This window comes from Macaca mulatta, chromosome 1, assembly GCF_049350105.2.
Source record: "Macaca mulatta isolate MMU2019108-1 chromosome 1, T2T-MMU8v2.0, whole genome shotgun sequence".
Lineage (NCBI taxonomy): Eukaryota > Metazoa > Chordata > Mammalia > Primates > Cercopithecidae > Macaca > Macaca mulatta.
This window is the reverse complement of record NC_133406.1, coordinates 129,518,563-129,537,286: the sequence shown is the minus strand read 5'-3', so window position 1 is coordinate 129,537,286 and position 18,724 is coordinate 129,518,563. Positions and strand designations below refer to the sequence as shown.

Below are 18,724 nucleotides of genomic sequence, written 5' to 3'. Positions count from 1 at the left end.
GCAAGATTTTGAAAATGGATTCTTGCAACATGTAGCATGTCACATAGAAATACTGCATACACTGTTTGCTTTCCCTTGTACGTGTATATATATATTTGTGTGTGTGTATGTGTGTAAGAGCTTTTAAACTTAAATTATACCATTCTGTGGGATAGTTTCCAAAATGGTCTATACAGTGCCCTTAAAAGTGAAAAAAGAGAATATTCTTATTTGGCTTATAGTCATACAATTTTATGGCATTTAAGAAAAACACTTTGACAGCTTAAAGTCAACAAAATACTTAACCCCATCCCCACCCCCAAACACAGCATTAAGAGATCACACCATAGAAACAATTTACCAGAAGAGATACTACTATGATTTGTTTATGATGGCCAGTTCACAAATTATTGTAAGATACAGTATTAACACAATATGCTAGAATCACCATTTATCAAGTTTCATCAACTTAAAAAAAAGGACGAAATCACTTCTCACAAAGATCACAGTAATACATAAGTGACTCAATTACACCTAAAGTGAAAATTCAGATTCACAAAACCAAAATGATCAGATTAAATGTTTTAACTAATTGCTCCACTAGTCAAAATATACATTTCCTATAATGACAGAGGCCTTTAAAAACTGCCCCCTTTTCTGAATGGAAGGGATATGAGACTAAACTTCTGAACAAATAATCTCAGTATGACAAAATATTTCTGTATTATTCAATTTCCCAAGCGTCCAAATTTTAGTATCCTTATAATATCTTTACATCATAAAACCAGGAACCAGAATATATTCCTGTTTTTCAATAGGTATAGTCACCTCTTATCTGTGATGTGCAAAAGCTATCATCCTTCTTTACCTAACTATCCACTACTGCCAAACAGACATGTTTGGGTTATCCCTGAATTTTGTTTCTCACTCCTGAGCAAAATGAACTACAATATGGCTTGATTAGGCCTCCTCTGTTTTCAAAAACATTCACAAAATTTTGTGAATATTATTTTAGATTATAGTCATTGCTTCTGGGACCAAAAGGGCATTAACTTTTTAATGTGACAAAAATGCACCGTACAATCTGCTACAGTTCATTGATAAGCATGATATAGTTGCTTCTGATTTGCTACATGTTTATTAAACTACAAAAATTTAAAGAGAAGATTAACTGGAACAGACATTCTATTTAGGTAACTCACTCAGCATTCAAAGATGAAATGATAAATCATAATAATTTAAAGCCAAGGTCAAAATAAAAGGTAAGATTTACTTTTTTTTTTTTTTTTTTTTTTTACTTTTTTAGGTCTTGCTGAGGTCAATTATTAATATTAGAAACAAGAACATTTGGACTTGCAATCTGTTCACTCAAGTAGAAATATGTGGCATCTTAGTGACCAGAGGGGAGCAACATATACATGTACACATATAACAATCTGAAAAACGTTATAGAATTCTGAGATGAAGAGACATACAGATTACTAAATTTAAAAAGTCTTCACTTTACAGATAAACTCGGGCTCAGAGAAGTTAAATGAACTTTCCTAGGGCACATGAGAGTTTTTGGCAGAGCCAGCACCACAGCACAGACACCTGCTTAAGCTCTACCAATCTGCTTCTTGTGTAAAAGGAGTCAAGAGATCACAAGGCAAACATTTCTATCACTCCAGCCTTTTCCCACCATCCCCTGCTCCCAGGCTTAAAATGTTGAGCATGCAATAAGGCTGTGGTACGGTTTTAGCATTTCATAGACAATTTTCAAGTTACCTTAACATTTAAATAAACAAATGCTTTCCCCTCCTTTCTAGCTATTTCAATTAATCTGTTTTCATTCTGCAGACTGATTTTTCTACTTTTTGATCCCATTATAGATCAATGAAAATTCTGAGGAGAAAGAATCCTATTTTCTTTCATCATAATCAATTTGAAGAATGATATATTTATGATACTTTCAAGGCTTAAATCTTACTTCATATATTCTTTCCTGCATAAGAAAATCTGGGTACTTTTTTCTTTCTTTCTTTCTTTTTTTTTTTTTTTGAGACAAAGTCTCACTCTGTTGCCCAAGCTGGAGTGCAGTGGCATGATCTTGGCTCACCGCAACCTCCACCTCCTGGGTTCAAGTGGTTCACCTGTCTCAGCCTCACGAGTAGCTGGGACTACAGGCACGTACCACCAGGCCCGGCTAATTTTTGTATTTTTAGTAGAGTTGAGGTTTCACTGTGTTGGCCAGGCTGGTCTCGAACTCCTGACCTTGTTATCCACCCACCTAGGACTCCGAAAGTGCTAGGATTATAGGCGTGAGCCACCGCACCCAGCCCTAAGTTTTCTTCAAAGCATTTCTCAAAAGTGTATAATGAGAATTTTGGGGACTGGTGAGGGCTTTGGAGATCACTGAATCCAGCACACGCATCTTGCAATTCAAGCCTGCAAACTGAAGTCTAGTAATGTAACTGATTTACCTAAGGTCCCACAGGTAGAAAGTGGATAAAAATTCTGGTCTACTGTTATCTAAACCAGTACCATTTTTACTATCCTTTCTGTGAACCATATTCAGTATGACAGTTTACTCATCTGACACCATCCTGTGCTTTTACAATAAAAATCCAGGTTTTGTCTTTATTTGAAACTGTAATCTGTAATAATAATTCAGATATTAAATATACTATAATGCATACAGTTGTCTCATTGGTGTTTTATAAAGGTAGTTTTTGTGTCTATTTTTGTAACACCTACTGATGCTTACTAAAACATCTGAATGTCTAAGACCTCCTGTAACACAGTTGATCAGTTTGTTTCAATCATCCCAGCAGCTGATGTGCATTACTTTACTGCTACCCAGGCTGTGATAATTAATTATAAGTATTATATTGGCTGCAATGGACTGACTATTCTCCAGGTCCATGTCTCTACTAAATGGGCTAATGTAGAACAAAGACAAGGCAGTGGCCATATTTTCACTTCAATCACAAATCATCTTGACTAAAAGTTCACATAGCTCAAATCTGAGATAGCTGTCAGATTTTTATTTCATTTTTCCTGTAGTGATCTGTTCTCAAAGTTTTGACACAAAGAAATTACCAGCAGCTTGTGAGAAATTCATTGTAGACTTTGCCTCAAAGAAAGTTACCTAGATTGTATCTTTTATTTATCTATCTGTTTTGCTGCAGGAATAAGATTGTTTTAGTTACTGATTCTCATACAATGCAATTCATCACTTGTATTCCATTCTGTAGGGTATCAAAAAATTTATAATCTTGGCTTTGCTACTGAAATATTTTTATAATAATTAAAATTCTACAAGTGCTCTTATTATAACATAGCATTGTTATACATTTAAATAACAGAGGATTTGTTATTTATGCATTTGTTCAGGTATATTTTGAAACTAAAATATGGAAATAAAAAAGGGTTCTATATAATAAATTTTCACAGTTTGACTTTCCATAAGGCTTATGAAATAATATACAAATAGCTACCATTCTGCTGAAATGTCACAGTAAATACATTAATGGCATAGAAGTGAAATGTCCCCAAATGGGAAACCATCTTCATGACCTTCTAAATCTCTTTTCCAACTAAAACTTTTTTTAATTGAAAAAGAGTTCCATTTCTAAAAGAATATAAAAATAGAAAATGAGTTAAGGAAACTTTCACATACATAATTTTGAAGGAAAGGCTATAAACATTAGATGAAATATTATATTTATCTTTAAGAATGTGCTTTTCTCAACACATCAAACATCCCATGAAAACAAAATTAAATGAATATATAACATATGAACTGTTGAAAGTATAACTAAATGTTACAATTTTAATTAAGATAAATACTAAAACATGTAATAAGTACTAATATATTTTTGTCAAGTTCAGCTCAGCTAAAACCTATGAGACTAATTTGCAAATCTACCATTTTGAATTAAAAAAATAAAAGAATGTTTAATTAAGCAAGGCACATTTCTTTTAGGCAAGTCTGTCTTTAATACCATTCATGTGGGCACAGTGTAGACTCACTTATTTATATGTAAATGGGCTAATCTATGTATGAGAGCCTTTGGTACAAAACACACCTTCACAAATAATGTTGCACATTAACCCAGAATATGGAATATAACATGATTATATCTCATGATTAAACACAGTCCACTACTTAATTGAAAAAAAAACCAGTAATAGTTGGCTTGTTAGAAACAAATTTTAGGCTTTCTTTATCTGCAGCACTGATTATAGTTTTTTGGATGATTCGATTTCACCAAAATGTCAAAAGGTTGCAATGATACCTTAATATTTTTAGCATTCTTCATCTCTTGATCAAATATATCTTTTATATGCCTGCATTATGAAGCGAATCCTCCAACTTCAGAGCTGTTCCCTTTATATAAAGCATTTGTTAGAGACATATTATTTAATGTCAACTGAAATAAAAACATGTGCTGGCAGATGGATCACTGCCCATCAGTGATATAACTGCTACTGCATTCTTGATCCAGGCAATTTAAAATGGAGCATCCTACTGGTCAGTGCAGCTCTACAGTTCTTTATGTGGGGGGCTTTTCAGGGATCTGTCAGACAGAGTAAACACAATGATTTACTGGTATATTTAACTTTTTAAAAACTATAGACTTTATGTCAATAGAAAATGTTCCATTCATGAACCAACCCAAATGTCTATCATTGACAGACTGGATTAAGAAAATGTGGCACATATACACCATGGAATACTATGCAGCCATAAAAAAGGATGAGTTCATGTCCTTTGGAGGGACATGGATAAAGCTGAAAACCATCATTCTCAGCAAACTATCCAAGGACAGAAAACCAAACACTGCATGTTCTCACTCATAGGTGGAAACTGAACAATGAGAACACTTGGACACAAGGCAGAAAACATCACACAATGGGGCCTGCTGGGGAGTGGTGGGCTGGGGGAGGGATAGCGTTAGGAGAAATACCTAATGGAAATGACGAGTTGATGGGTACAGCAAACCAACATGACACATGTATACCTATGTATCAAACCTGCACGTTGTGCACATGTAACCTAATAAAGTATAGGTGTGGAGGGGGTTGTAATTCAACAGAAACAAAAATAAAAGTAGTATCAGGATAATAATCATAATGTCGGCCGGGCGAGGTGGCTCACACCTGTAATCCCAGCACTTTGGGAAGCCCAGGCGGGCGGATCATGAGGTCAGGAGATCAAGACCATCCTGGCTAACAGGGTGAAACCCCGTCTCTACTAAAAATACAAAAAAAATTAGTCAGGCATGGTGGCAGGCGCCTGTAGTCCCAGCTACGCGGGAGGCTGAGGCAGGAGAATGGTGTGAACCTGGGAGGCAAAGCTTGCAGTGAGCCGAGATTGCGCCACTGCACTCCAGCATGGGTGACAGAGCAAGACTCTGTCTCAAAAAAAAAAAAAAACCCCCAAATCATAATGTCTATATTATTGGTTAAGATGTGGGTTGAAAGGCTTAGAAGAATGGACTCAAAATCGATTCTATAAAAAGAGAGAAAGGAGGTACAATAGAAGACAGTGACCTATAATTTACCAAATAAATGTTTCAACATATAGAACAACATACAGAACAAGAATAGAGAATAAGAATAGTCAAATTTCAATAATTATCAAATTTATGAAGAAGTAATTAATACCTCCAAAAGGCCTAAATGAAAGAGTACAGAAACCTAGTTTACTTAACTAACTGTTAGTCTCATTAACTTATATTTGATGAGAAAAGAGTTGAAGCTATTCTATAGCATGTAGTTTTATGGGAACTTTGTTTTCATGTGTCTATATACTTTGACATCTATTAAATTACTTAGAGTTAGCTGCACACCAATAAGTTTTACCAGTTCTACCAAGTAAATGGTAATGAATAAGCTCAAGGACTAGAAAGATTTCTTATTCGGTTATATACAATTCTCTGATTGAGGTCTTGAAAATTATGTACTCTTAGCAAGCAAAAACCTTTAATCTGACTCAGTAATTAAAGTCAGTAATATGTTAAGATGTAACTTACATCTTGAAAAAATTTAGAAAGTCATGGGAAAATGAGCTGTGAGGTATAACTGATACTACCTTGAGCAATATTTAGGTCTACTAATAAGAAGTATCTTCCATTTATATGGTCACACAGTAAAATGCTCTTTTGAAATCAGTTAAAAGGTCTGCAGGCAAAAGGTCTACAGAATCTAGGTATAAAGCAATTCAAACAGTTCTTACCTGAAGAAAATATTTCTCTCTGTACTTTTTGGTTACCCAGTAAATTTTGCTCTTTAGAAGTCTGACACATAGTCACTCTTGTTTAACATGCTTTTCATAGTAATTTCTTATAGAAGAAATTTATTCATGACTATCTGATATTTTATTGTTCTGTAGTCACACATGAGGTAAATACAAAATGTAATCGCACATAAGGCTGCCTCTTAAATGTCTAATACCTTGACTAAACAAAGTTATAATAGAAAATCCAGTAAAATCCATAGTGAGTTAAATAATAAAAATAAACAATATCACAATCCTTCATCCAAAACCAGAAAAAAACACAAATATAGATTTCAATCCTATATTTTGTGTCATTTCTTTAAAAATCCCTAACAACATTTTTCTCAGAAGAGAAAAATGATCTTTATCCTACGTGAGCTTAACTGTGTAAAGTGATGTAAGGAGAAAAGAATTTCTAATTTCTGCTGGTCTACATATGTAAACTCAGGCACATATGTTAGTATCAAATTTGTTGACACATTTGGTAAGGAAATTGTGCCACTTGGGTATGCAGAGGCAAGAGTCAGGTCATTCTCTGGTCTGGTTTGCCTGAGAAATCCAGGGAAAGGAGGAAATTCAAAGGGGGTGTGGGGAAAGTTCCTCTCTATTCTTATTAGGAGAATCCTCATTTCCTACTGCAGAGGAAAGTGCCTTGGTTACAATATTACAAAAAATCATGGTAATATCTGCAGTAGTCATATCAATGCTTTAATCAGTTTCAGTCATTCCATACTATATGTGTTGGTATTTCAATGCCGCTAGGAATCTCCCAATACTAAGAACCAAATGCTGCTGGATTGTCTTCACCTTCCATCTAATTATTTAGAAGTAGTTTAAGTTTTACCATTTTATAAATATCACTCTAAAAATCTGCTCTTACTTTTCATTAAGTGATTTAAATGTCCCCATCTCCTTTCATGTATGAACAATCACTTCAAAAAATAGCTAATTTTTATTTTAAAAAATAGCTAATTTTTAAATGTCATAATTTTAAAATGTAATTATCATTACATTTTAAATGTAACCTATAGGTTTATAGGTTTAAATGTAATTATAGGTTATTAAAATGTAATTATCATTACATTTTAAAATTAGGTTATTTTGCAAAAGATACCCAGTCAGTCCATATCTACAGTGATGTAATTCTGTAATGTGATTCACTAGTGAAATCTAATGTTTGATTCAATCAGCTTCCATAGTAATGAAGACTTCATGGATTTTTAGGACTCATCATTAACTGAAACTGAGACTGAACTTATAGAGAAGTTTCTTAGAATGTCTGCTAGATAGATAAGTCCTTTGGAGATATCACTTGTTTGTTCTGATTTTGCTGTGCCATCCTGGTGAATTAGTCAACATGTTTATGTCATCATTAATAAAAAGCACTCTGTTAGCTATTATGTATGAAAAAACATGGTCTTTGTGAAGCATTCTAACTTCCAGGTATCCTTAGTGACTAGGTACCCTCAATGATATCTCATATAAGGTAACAGTTAAGTTACTTACATTAAGGGATTCCATCCCCATGATTGGGTGCTATAATACTTCTTGTGGAAAACTTGCTGGAGCATGTTTTAACAAATGCAAACCTTCTACAGTGAATTGATTACAAGGAATTTTGTCCTTCAGAGCATGATGAGGAGTGTAAACCACATAGTGATTAAATGAAGCATAGATGCATGACATGAAAATTTTGTTTATAGGTTAAAACACCTCAAATTGGAAGGTAATTTCCTTCCTCTCATCTCTCCTTCCAATAGATACTTATTGGGCACCAACTGTATTTCAGGTACTATGTCAGGTCTTGGGTGATACAGCACACTGAGCAGACAAAACTCCTTGTCCTCATGGAAGGCAATGGAAAACATACAATAAACAAAATAAATAAAATACCTAATACATTAGAGGGAAAATTAAGCAGAGAAAGGATACAGAGAGTGTTTTGAGGCTGCAATTTTAAATAGTGTGGCTAGGGAAGGCTTCAATGTGAAAGTGACACCTGAAGGAGGTGACGGAGGCAGCCATGCAGCTATCAGATGCTAGAACATCCTAGGCGGGGAGAATGAGAACAATAAACACAAAGCCCCCAAGGTGGAGCGTGCCTGGTGTATTTGAAGAAGATCAAGGTAGCCAATGTGGCTGCAGCACAGGATCAAGTAGAAGAGGAGTTGGAAATTAGGTCAAAAGGGTAAGGAGGGCAAAATGAGACAGGGCCTTGCAGGCCATTGTAAAAAAGCCTTTAGCTGGTACTCTGTGTGAAATGGGGTGCCAAACGGTGGTTTTGACACAAAGATGTAATACAATTTGATAAATGTTTTAAAAGAATCACCCTGGTTGTTATGTTGAGAATAGACTCAAATAAGAGGAAGGATGGAAACTGGAGGCCCATAAAAATCCAGGTGAAGATAATGATGGTTTAGATCAAGTGGTAGCGGTAGAAGTGGTATGAAGTGGTAAGCCTCTTGAAACATTTTAAAAGTAGTGTTAACACAGTGGATTAAATAAGGGATGTAAGAGGAAAAGAAGAATCAAGGATAATTCCAAGGATTTTATTTTGAGCGACTGGAAAACTGAAGCTGCCAGTAGTGGAGGTGGGGAAGAGGGCAGGAAGTACAGGCTTGATGGGAAGGAGGGAAGCTCAGTTTTGGACATATTAAGTTTGAGATGTCTATTAGATATCCAAGTGGAGACGTCATGTAGGCAGGTGGAAATTCAATCAGGAGCTCAGGGGAGAGATCTAGGTGGGAGATACAAATGTACATACCTAGATAGTTTAAAGCTATTAGAATAAGACAGAATGAAGAATGAAAAGATGAGAAAGAACCAGTAAATAAGATTAAGGAGAGGCCAGAGAAGTAGAAAGAAAATCCACAGTGTGTTATCTTGGAAGTCAAATGAAGACAGTCTCCTTAGGAATGGGGAGGTAGCCGACTATGCCAAATGCTTCTAACAGGTCAAATTGAAATGAGAACTGAGAAATGACCACTGGGTATTGTTATATGAGGTTACCAGTGACCTTGCCAAATACACTTCTGGTGGAGTGATAGGGGGGTGATAGCCTTTTGGAGCAGACTCAGGAGAGAGTGGGAAGGGATTCAATGGTGAACAAAGAAAGATATAGTCCCCACTCTTGTGGAAGAAACAGAAATTAATCATGTAACACAAATAAATATAAAATTACAGCTATGTCAAGATAACATACTATATTTAATGCATTCTAAGACGTACATTTTTAGATTTGAGCATCTATGAAATTGGGATGCACCTTAAAATCACTGGTACTTTATCCTTACAATTGGAAATCTTTAAAATAAAGTACACAAATAATAGTATTTCTTATAATCAAAGGCATCTTAAATTTAATGAACTACTACACTGTAATAGGGGAACTGAAAAAAACCAGAGTCATGAGAGATGCCTTGGAGGAGTATTGAAGTAAAAATAGAAGAGGTGAGGAGAGAAAGAGGAGGCTGGCAGCGAAACAATTGCAAAGATCCCCATTAGCTTAAGAGGGAAAGGGAGCTTATCCTGTATCTGGAAGAAGACCAGGGTGACTGGAGCACAAAAGGAGGAGGGGAGAAACATAAGCAAAGAGGAGGTAAGGCTGGATATGAGATCATGTGAGACCATAAAAGCTATGCTAAGCCTTTGGGTCTCTATCCTAAAAACAAGAAGACCCTGCAAGAATTTTAAGCAGGGGTAGGTTATGTAATCAGATTTTGGTCTCAAAAAGATCATTCTGGCTACCAGGTAGAGAAAGGGTCAAAGAGTGCCCACAAGAAATGTGAGGATGCCATGAAGAGACCTTCACACTTATGTAGGATAGAGATGACAGTGTGGATTAGAGTGGTCCTGGCAGCGCCATAGTAAAGTGGACTGTTTTTAGAGATATCCGGGAGGCTAAATGACAAAATTTGGTGATAGGTTGAGTATATTTACTATTTCTATGAATATTATTTCATTAATAAATGCATTGAGAACACTAGGCAATAAACCTGCATTTTAAGTAAGGCTGGAAAAAAAGAAAAATGATTTCTAAATATTTATGCTGCACATATGGAATGAAAACGAGTATTTTGGAAATTCACTAGTTTTCAGAAAAAATGAGAACATTTAGATCAACAGACAGAAAGTAAATGTACTGCAGGATAGGAAGTAATCTATGAATAGGTAAGGGGTGTGTGTGTGTGTGTGTGTGTGTGTGTGTGTGTGTGTGTGTGTGTGTGTAATAAATTGTCCCCACTGCTTCTCTTCCAAATTAATTATGTTTAATTTAAAGAACATGTTTAAATGTATAAAAATAAGAACCTTAGGATTCAGAGGGACTTCCATAATGAACGGAAGTTTAAAATAAATGTAATGGAAGACAAATGAAATAACAGTGCTGTCTGATATAAAACGTGTAGGCATGATGCTAACTTTCATTCTAAAAAGTTGGTGGGGGCCTCCATAGAGATTCCCAAGAGCCTTTGTGTTATGATATTAGGAGTGGGTGTGAAGTTGGAAGCTTACTGTAAGAGAAAAAGCTTCTCCCCAATCACTATCACCATACTGGAAAGTATGACCCCTGTATCTGCAAAGTCAGAGTCTTGCATGAACAAATTTATTCATAACATTCTTTAGACATGATGAAATATCATTTTTTTTCTCCATTTAAGTGCTGTGTTGCTAGCAACCAGAATTCCAGGCTTTATTTTTTAGGGCAGAGCTCCTATTCCACACTATTTAGGTTACAACAATAACAACATGGCTCCCAAGAAAATGATGGGAGGCTCTTTTCCAGATCTCTTCTTAATATGCATTTGATGGCTAATGGTGCAAATTTTAAAACAGAAGAAAAAACACATCTGGTACAAAAGAACCCAGTAAAATCATGAAAACGTTTTCTTTTTAAAATGTATTTTTCTTCACAATTTTGAAAATTAGCTCACCACGTCATTAAAAATCAAGACAAACATCTGAAAGCTTTCTAACCAGTCTGAATCATTTAAATTATACTTGCAAACTGAATATGAGTACATAAAGAATACTATTATCATATGCTATGTAGCAACGGCCATTTTCTGGCAGAAAGTTAAGAGCTGAGTCACAATAGTAAAGGTCTGGGCTCTGATTGGCTTCTGCCCCCCTTTTCCTGCCTTCTTTGATTTACTTTCTCTCAAAGGCTATCAACCACTTCCTAAAAGTATATAAAAAAACAAGTGATTTCATTAACATATATAGAATTGCCCCCCAAACCCATACGGAATAGTACAAAAACCAATAATTGTATCCTCCTCAGTTTAAAAGGTCTAATACAAGACAGAAAGAAAAAGCTCCCACCCTAAAAATGCATCCCTAAATATCCTCGTCCAATTCTTATGCTCCTCACCTCTATCTCACAGTGTTTCCATAAGTCTTCAGATTATGGGGCACGTGTGCTTCTTTGCATTTCTTAGTGGGAAGGGTTATCACTTCTATTCACAGCTGAGAGGTGGGAAGGACTTGGAACTGCTGTAGAAAATGTTGAAATTTTAAATGTATAGAAGTCAATAAGTTATAGTTATGGTTCTCAAAGGAATAGACTACTAGGATATACTATATACATTGTATTTATATACTATAGCAAAACAAATACTTGGGTGTGTTATATGCCAAAAAGGTAAATAACAAATTTTATGGCAACAAACCATAACTTTAAATGTCTTCATACTGTGCATTTAAAATTTCAATACTGAAAATTTATTTCAAAGTTTAGAAAAAACTGACATAATGCTTCCTCCTACATGTAGGTGTCTGTGGTTATGTCACCATAGTTGGTGCATCATGTCATTTTAAAACATCATAAAAGAAATAAAATAATAACAATGTTAACTTCCATGTTTCTATCTGGATTCATCAGCTGTAGGGCATATACATTTTTCCCCAGGGGGTTGATGGATGTGAACTGATCCAGTCACACCTCCTCACATGAATCTCTTGCTATACACAGACATCTGTATATTTCTTCAACACCTAAGACATGCAACTGAGCTTAACAGTGAAGCCTGTAGTTTGGCAAAGCTAGCTGGCATGTGCAAACATAGGCTCATTAGAATTTTGCTCTAAGCCCAAATCACTATCCATTTTCATTTCATAAATGATTTAAGAACTTAGAGAAGGGTCTGCAGCTATTATGTAGGAAAAATTATATTTTAATTTTTTTAGAGCACAGATGACCTTAAAGATCCATGGAGTGGTTAGGTAAGGCAATAATGTCACAAGTTTCAATGAACTGGCAATCTCATTCTGCTTTTAATACTTCTGTTCTGAATAATTTCTTCCCTCTTTATAAGGGAGAGTGAAAATATTTACACAACTTTCTGGTATGGTTCTTCAGTAACTTAAGCAAAGTATAAGGAGATAGAAAAATAATTTGCATAATGCTATCATCTACTGTTGATTAAAACACATGAAAACAGAACATCCTAAAACTGAAAAATACCCATTGTCGTAGCAGTTATCACTGAACACTACTACGACTGGTTATACTTTCTAAGATTAAATTTAGATAAACCAACCATAAGAAAATAATCTTTTGTTATTAGAAAAGTCAATCTCTTCATCTTATTTAAATAACTTATATTTGATCCTTATATTTGGTTAAAATATCTGATTATTTTAAACAGGTTAATTTTCAGTATACTGAAATGAAATAGGTTTCTGGGGATATGTTATCTACATGAACTCATTAATTAGTGACACGGGCTGAAGCCAAGCCTAAAAGCATAAGAGATTTATTTTGCTTTTCAAGTCACCTAATAAAAGTAGCACGGGTTTCAGAGCCAGAATAACATGGCTTTAAATCATTGGAGTCTCCTGCTAGCTGTGAAGTCTTAGGGAAATCACTTAACTTTAAACATCTGTTTTTTGCCCTCCTAAAATGAGGTTAATAGCACTTACCTTGTGGAGTTGACGACTGTCCAGGACATGGTTGACTCTTAATAAATGGTAATTATTATTATTCTTATTATAGAAAGGAAATAGGAAGACACTGATTATTTATATATTTCATATTCACAAAGCATTGTATTAATTATACAATGTTTGTGAGTAATGATCACAATATAATCTCTTAGCAAAATCTCTGATGCCATGTCATGGAATTATTTTTTCTAAGTGTTCTACCTATATTAACATTTACTATTCACAATAAACCTATGAGGTACTATTACTCCATTTAACAAACAAAGAAACTGAGGCACAGAGAGGTTAAGTAATTTGTTCAAGATCATATAGCAGAGTCAGGATTCAAATCCTGGCAATATGACTGCAGAGCTTATGCTTTTAGCCACTTTATTAAAAGCCTGGAAATAACATTCACGTAAGATAACAGCCATTCACTCAACAAATGTGGCACACATTCTGTGCTAGGCACTAGTACCTAAAACCTTCAAGACACAGAGCCTGTAGCCTTTAGGGAACTTATAATGTGGTGACTATAAGCAATCATATTACCTCAAAGTTATGAGTCAAAAGCCAGGATATTTCTCTGGATTAAAGAACAAAGTTCCCCTTTAAATTACTGCCATTTAATAACCATAAGAATTATGGCACAACCATAATTTACTTATAGAACTAATCAAGGTTTCTACATCTCTTGAATAAATACGAATAAAATTGCCATTGCACTTCGTTGACCTCTATGTTATTTTAAGAACAGACACGAAAATTATTTTAATGTAATTGTTACAATGTATCTAACATATTATCAAAATGTGTCATAAAAATAATTTCTGGTCATTAAGGGTACCAAAAGTTTGGTCAAGAGGTAGATCAATGTCAAAGGTTAACTCAAACAAAAGCAACGAAAACTAGATAATGAAGTCCTAGTTAGATATACACAGATAAAAACAAACAACAAATCTATGACCAGGTATATTTAGTTTTCTTGCCTCTATTTGTTTGGTCTTTTCCTTCCTCAGCTCTCTCTTACAATCTCAATCATTATTTTCCACTCTCTTCAATGCATGCATCATAAATATGCTCCTAACTGAAAATACTTTATGGGCTTTAAAAATAGGGTTATTCTCATTTACTCTGGAAGGATAGAATAGTTATATGCTATCAAAACCAAAAAACAATTGTGGATAATGTATAATTGATATAATATATATGAAACAGAATGACTATGTTTAAATAAAATGTTACTCTTATTTTATGTTTAACCATTTTTTGTTTCAAAGAACTGTACCACTGCTTACTATTAAATAATTATGTAAATTAAAATTGGACCAATAATCTAACAGCAGTAGATTCTGCCATTTATCCTTTTTTAAGGGAAACAGGTTGCTTGGAGGCCAAGTGGGTTAGTAAAAGGAATGGAATAATTTTCAGTTCAGCTTGGGCGAAGGTTATTCTGAAGAGCAATGACTGTTTTTTCATCCTTTTGTAATAAACAATGGAAACTAAAGGACAGTTAGCAACATGGAAATCAAATGAGAAAGGTGAAAATTATTTTTAAAAAGACACCAAGCATGCAACTAATATAAAACTGTTGGTTTGGCAAATACCATCAGTCTCTATATGAATGACAGTTCCCTGGCTCTGGATAACAAAAGGGACTGCTCCCAGTAGATCACACAGTGCTCACCTGATTCTGTCTGTCTTCTGGCAACCCTTGGCATATGGCTGAAACTTGCAGGTGTTCTCCCGAGATCTGGTTACTTCCTGTCCCTCCTTTTAATTGATTGTCTGCAATTCACTCAGTTTAAAACGCACATCCTTTATTTATGTGAAGTTTATTTAGCTTGTCAAGGGCTGTGATGACGACAGAGCTGTTGGGGGATCTGTATTTTTTTTTTTTTTTTAAAGAGAAAGCCTGAAGGTCCCTCATAGTAAGGTTTCAGGCACACTGATTGAATCTCTCATTTGCTTATGTACAGAACACTTTTACATTTGCTTTTAAATTTCATTTGTTGGCTTGAAAGTTCTTGGATAAAGAAAACTGTAGAGAAGCATCTTTTAAAATTATTGCCTAATAAATAGCATGTAATCCAGATCATGCCTTATTGTGGTTAATATCTAACATTCCAAACACCATATTTTCCTTCTTGATTCAGTCATTATGGAATGACATAATGATTTTCATAGTCAAAAAATGCATTTGGGATTCATTTCACCTCCTTAAGAGTCTCAGACTTAACTTTTTTTGTGCGGCTTATTCAAACAGTGGTTTTCCTTATGAAATCATGTAAGTAGGAACCATCTGGAAAGGTTACTGTGGAAACGGCAGGGGCTGGGAGGTGGGGCTAGAGAGCAAGAGATGCCATGACAACCTTTTTCGGGTTTCCCAGGAAACATGGGTTGCTATGGGAACTGCATCAGTCAGGTCCGAATTAGTAACTTCCGCTGGAAAGGGTGTCTGCCACTTTAATCTTCTTGTGATACTGCCGAAGCTTATCTCTCAGATGCATTAGGAAATTTTTTGTTTCTCTCAGCAGCACTGAAAACATCTGTTTCTAGACTTTGATAGATATTGGGGCTGGGACATATGCACAGAACATCACAGGAATCTGTTAGTCTAATGCTTTAGAAATGCTTAGCAAGCCCGAAAGAATTAAACTAATTAGTCAGATCAGGACATCTTGGGCACTTCCCTTTATTCAAAGTTGTAGAGACCCTTAAAATTCCGGGAAGGGGGATTCAAATAGGAATTTCAGTCAAAAACCAAATAACTCACGGTGGGTTTACAAGTCATTATCTAGTTAGACTCTTCATCCACATATCTACAGGGTAGGCAACCGAAATTCATATTCAGGAAATAACGTTGAAAGGTCCATCAAACTGAAGCATCATTTACTGCCAATTGATGTACTTAGGAAAGAAACAACTGCCTTTAAAATTCTGAGGTTAAACAGTTACTCTAACTGTTTAGTTTCATTTCCTCCCAGGATGTACTGCTCTTTTTAAAATAGGGCGTGTACTAGAAATGCAGTTTAATGTAAGTTTGTTGTTTACAATGTTAAGAGAGAGAGGGTAAGGGGGAAAAGGAGAGCTGAGAGAATGCAGCCCACTTGCAAAACAGGCACCTGTTTCAGTATGAAGCAGTAGGGAGAGGGAGAATGAAGTGTGCTTTCCACTTCTTCAGGTCCTTTCCTTGATGAATGGTCTGGAAATGTATAAAACAAGGGCATAGGCAGACCAAGGGGGCATGTTCCACACAATACGGAGCACAGCATGTCACTTGTATAATATATTAAACATCGGTGAATATCTTTTTGATGTTGACACAAGAGTTGGGATTATTGTTCGTGGTGCAGGTGGCAGTGGAATTGCCCGTTTTGAAAGGGGTCTGGGGGAAAGCGCTATGGTTCATACCCCCCTCTTCGATCACCATATACTCCGACTTACTCAGAGTCGAGTTACTCCTTGCTTTTCGGAGCTCCTCGGCTGAAGAGGAGAGGTGCTGGCAACTTCCCACGTGCATGTACTGGGCTTGCTCTTCCCCTTCTGTCTCCCGGTGGTAGAAGTAATTGAAGTTGGAAACAATCACGGGAACAGGCAATGCGATGGTCAAGACACCGGCGATGGCACAGAGAGATCCCACAATCTTGCCCCCTATGGTCACTGGGTGCATATCGCCGTAACCCACTGTTGTCATGGTTACCACTGCCCACCAGAAGGCATCCGGGATGCTGCTGAAACCTGAAGTGGGGTCGTCTGCCTCGGCAAAGTAGACCGCGCTGGAGAAAAGGATGACCCCAATAAAGAGGAAGAAGATGAGCAACCCCAACTCCCGCATGGACGCCTTCAGCGTTTGCCCGAGGATCTGCAGCCCCTTGGAGTGGCGCGAGAGCTTGAAGATGCGGAAGACCCTCACCAGGCGGATGACCCTCAGGATGGCCAGAGACATGGCCTGCTGTCCGTTGCCCTGTCGTTCGGCCAGCTCGGTACCCAGAGTGATAAAATAAGGGATGATGGCCACAATGTCGATCAGGTTCATGATGTTTCGCGAGAAGGTGGCTTTGCTAGGACAAGCGAAGAACCGCACCAGCAGCTCGAAGGAGAACCAGATGATGCACAGCGTCTCCACCACGAAGAAGGGATCCGAGAAGCTGGAGGCTCCCGCGGCGGCCCCCGACGTGCTGTTGCCGGCTGCATCGAAGGAGTCCTGCGACGGCGAGGCGGGGTAGTCCTTCTCGTCGCGGAATTCCGGCAGCGTCTCCAGGCAGAAGATGACAATGGAGATGAGGATGACCAGCACGGACACGATGGCGATGCCCCGGGCTGGCCCGGAGCTCTCGGGGTACTCGAAGAGCAGCCACACCTGGCGCTGGAAGTCGCGGCGGGGCAAGGGCCGCTCCTCCTCCCGCAGGAAGCCCTCGTCCTCGCGGAACTTCTCCATGGCCTCCTCGCCCAGCTGGTAGAAGCGGATCTCCTCGGAGAAGATGTCGATGGGCACGTTGACCGGCCGGCGGATGCGGCCCCCAGACTGATAGTAGTAGAGGATGGCGTCGAAGCTGGGCCGGTTGCGGTCAAAGAAGTACTCGTTGCGGAGCGGGTCGAAGTACCTCATGCGCCGCTTGGGGTCGCCCAGCAGCGTCTCGGGGAACTGGCAAAGGGTCTTCAGCTGCGTCTCGAAGCGCAGCCCGGAGATGTTGATGACCACGCGCTCCCCGCAGCAGTCCTGCTCGCCCGCGGCCGGCAGTGAGGGCGGTAGCGGCTCGTAGCGGTCGCAGCCGCCGCCGCCACAGCCGCCCTGAGGCGGGGCCCCTCCACCATCCGCCACCTCCGGCTCCAGCAGGTGGTCCCCGGGCACCACGGTCATGTCGGGCGGCAGCTCGGGGCCTGCGGCGGGCTCCGCGTAGCCGGGGTTTACCAGCGTGTGGGCGCCGCCGCTGCTCGCGGGGCGCTGGGCAGGGTGGGCGCGGTGGCGGGCTGAGGGCGGCGGCGGCGAGCGCAGAAGGCTGAGGTGCTCGTCCATGCGGCGGGGAAGAGGCGGCTGTGGTGGGGCCGGGTCGCTCCTCCTGGCGCTCCCCGCCCCTTCGCCGCCTCCGCCCCCGAACCGAGCCCGCCGCCTGTTGCAGCTACAGCCGCGAGGCTCTGTCTGGGTCTGGCGCGGTCAGCCGGGCTCCCGCACGGAGACGCCTCCTCCCTCCTCCTCACGCTCTCCGCCCCCTCCCCTGCGGGACGCGCGCTCGCCTCCGCGTCCCCTTAGTTTTCCCGCCCACCGCGCGGGCGCGCGCCCCGCTCTCGGGGAGAGCCGCGGGCCTCCCTTTCTTGCAGCCCTCACGGCCCCTCTGTCTCAGCAAAGAGCCCTCATGTTGTACCTCGGCGCCCCGCGGGAATGCCCACCCAGCGGAGCCGGCCCACGGGGAGTCCCGCCGCCTGCCCGGGCCCCTAGGCTCCGCCCGCTTCTGGTCAGCCCCCCTCGCCCCCGGCCCGCGTGGCCGCGTCCCAGTCCCCAGGGTTTTTGGCCCGTGGGCCGGGAGAGCTCCACCGCGGCCCCGCGGGCGCCGG

General features: G+C 38.8%; 1 protein-coding gene across 1 annotated transcript; it reads right to left on the bottom strand.

Moving 5' to 3' along the window:
• Window positions 1-15,065: 15,065 nt before the first annotated feature.
• KCNA3 (potassium voltage-gated channel subfamily A member 3) lies at window positions 15,066-18,401 on the bottom strand. Its single transcript, NM_001258108.1, is given in 1 exon segment — window positions 15,066-18,401. A coding segment is annotated over 1 exon segment (1,728 nt). The 5' UTR covers window positions 18,189-18,401; the 3' UTR covers window positions 15,066-16,460.
• Window positions 18,402-18,724: the final 323 nt, after the last annotated feature.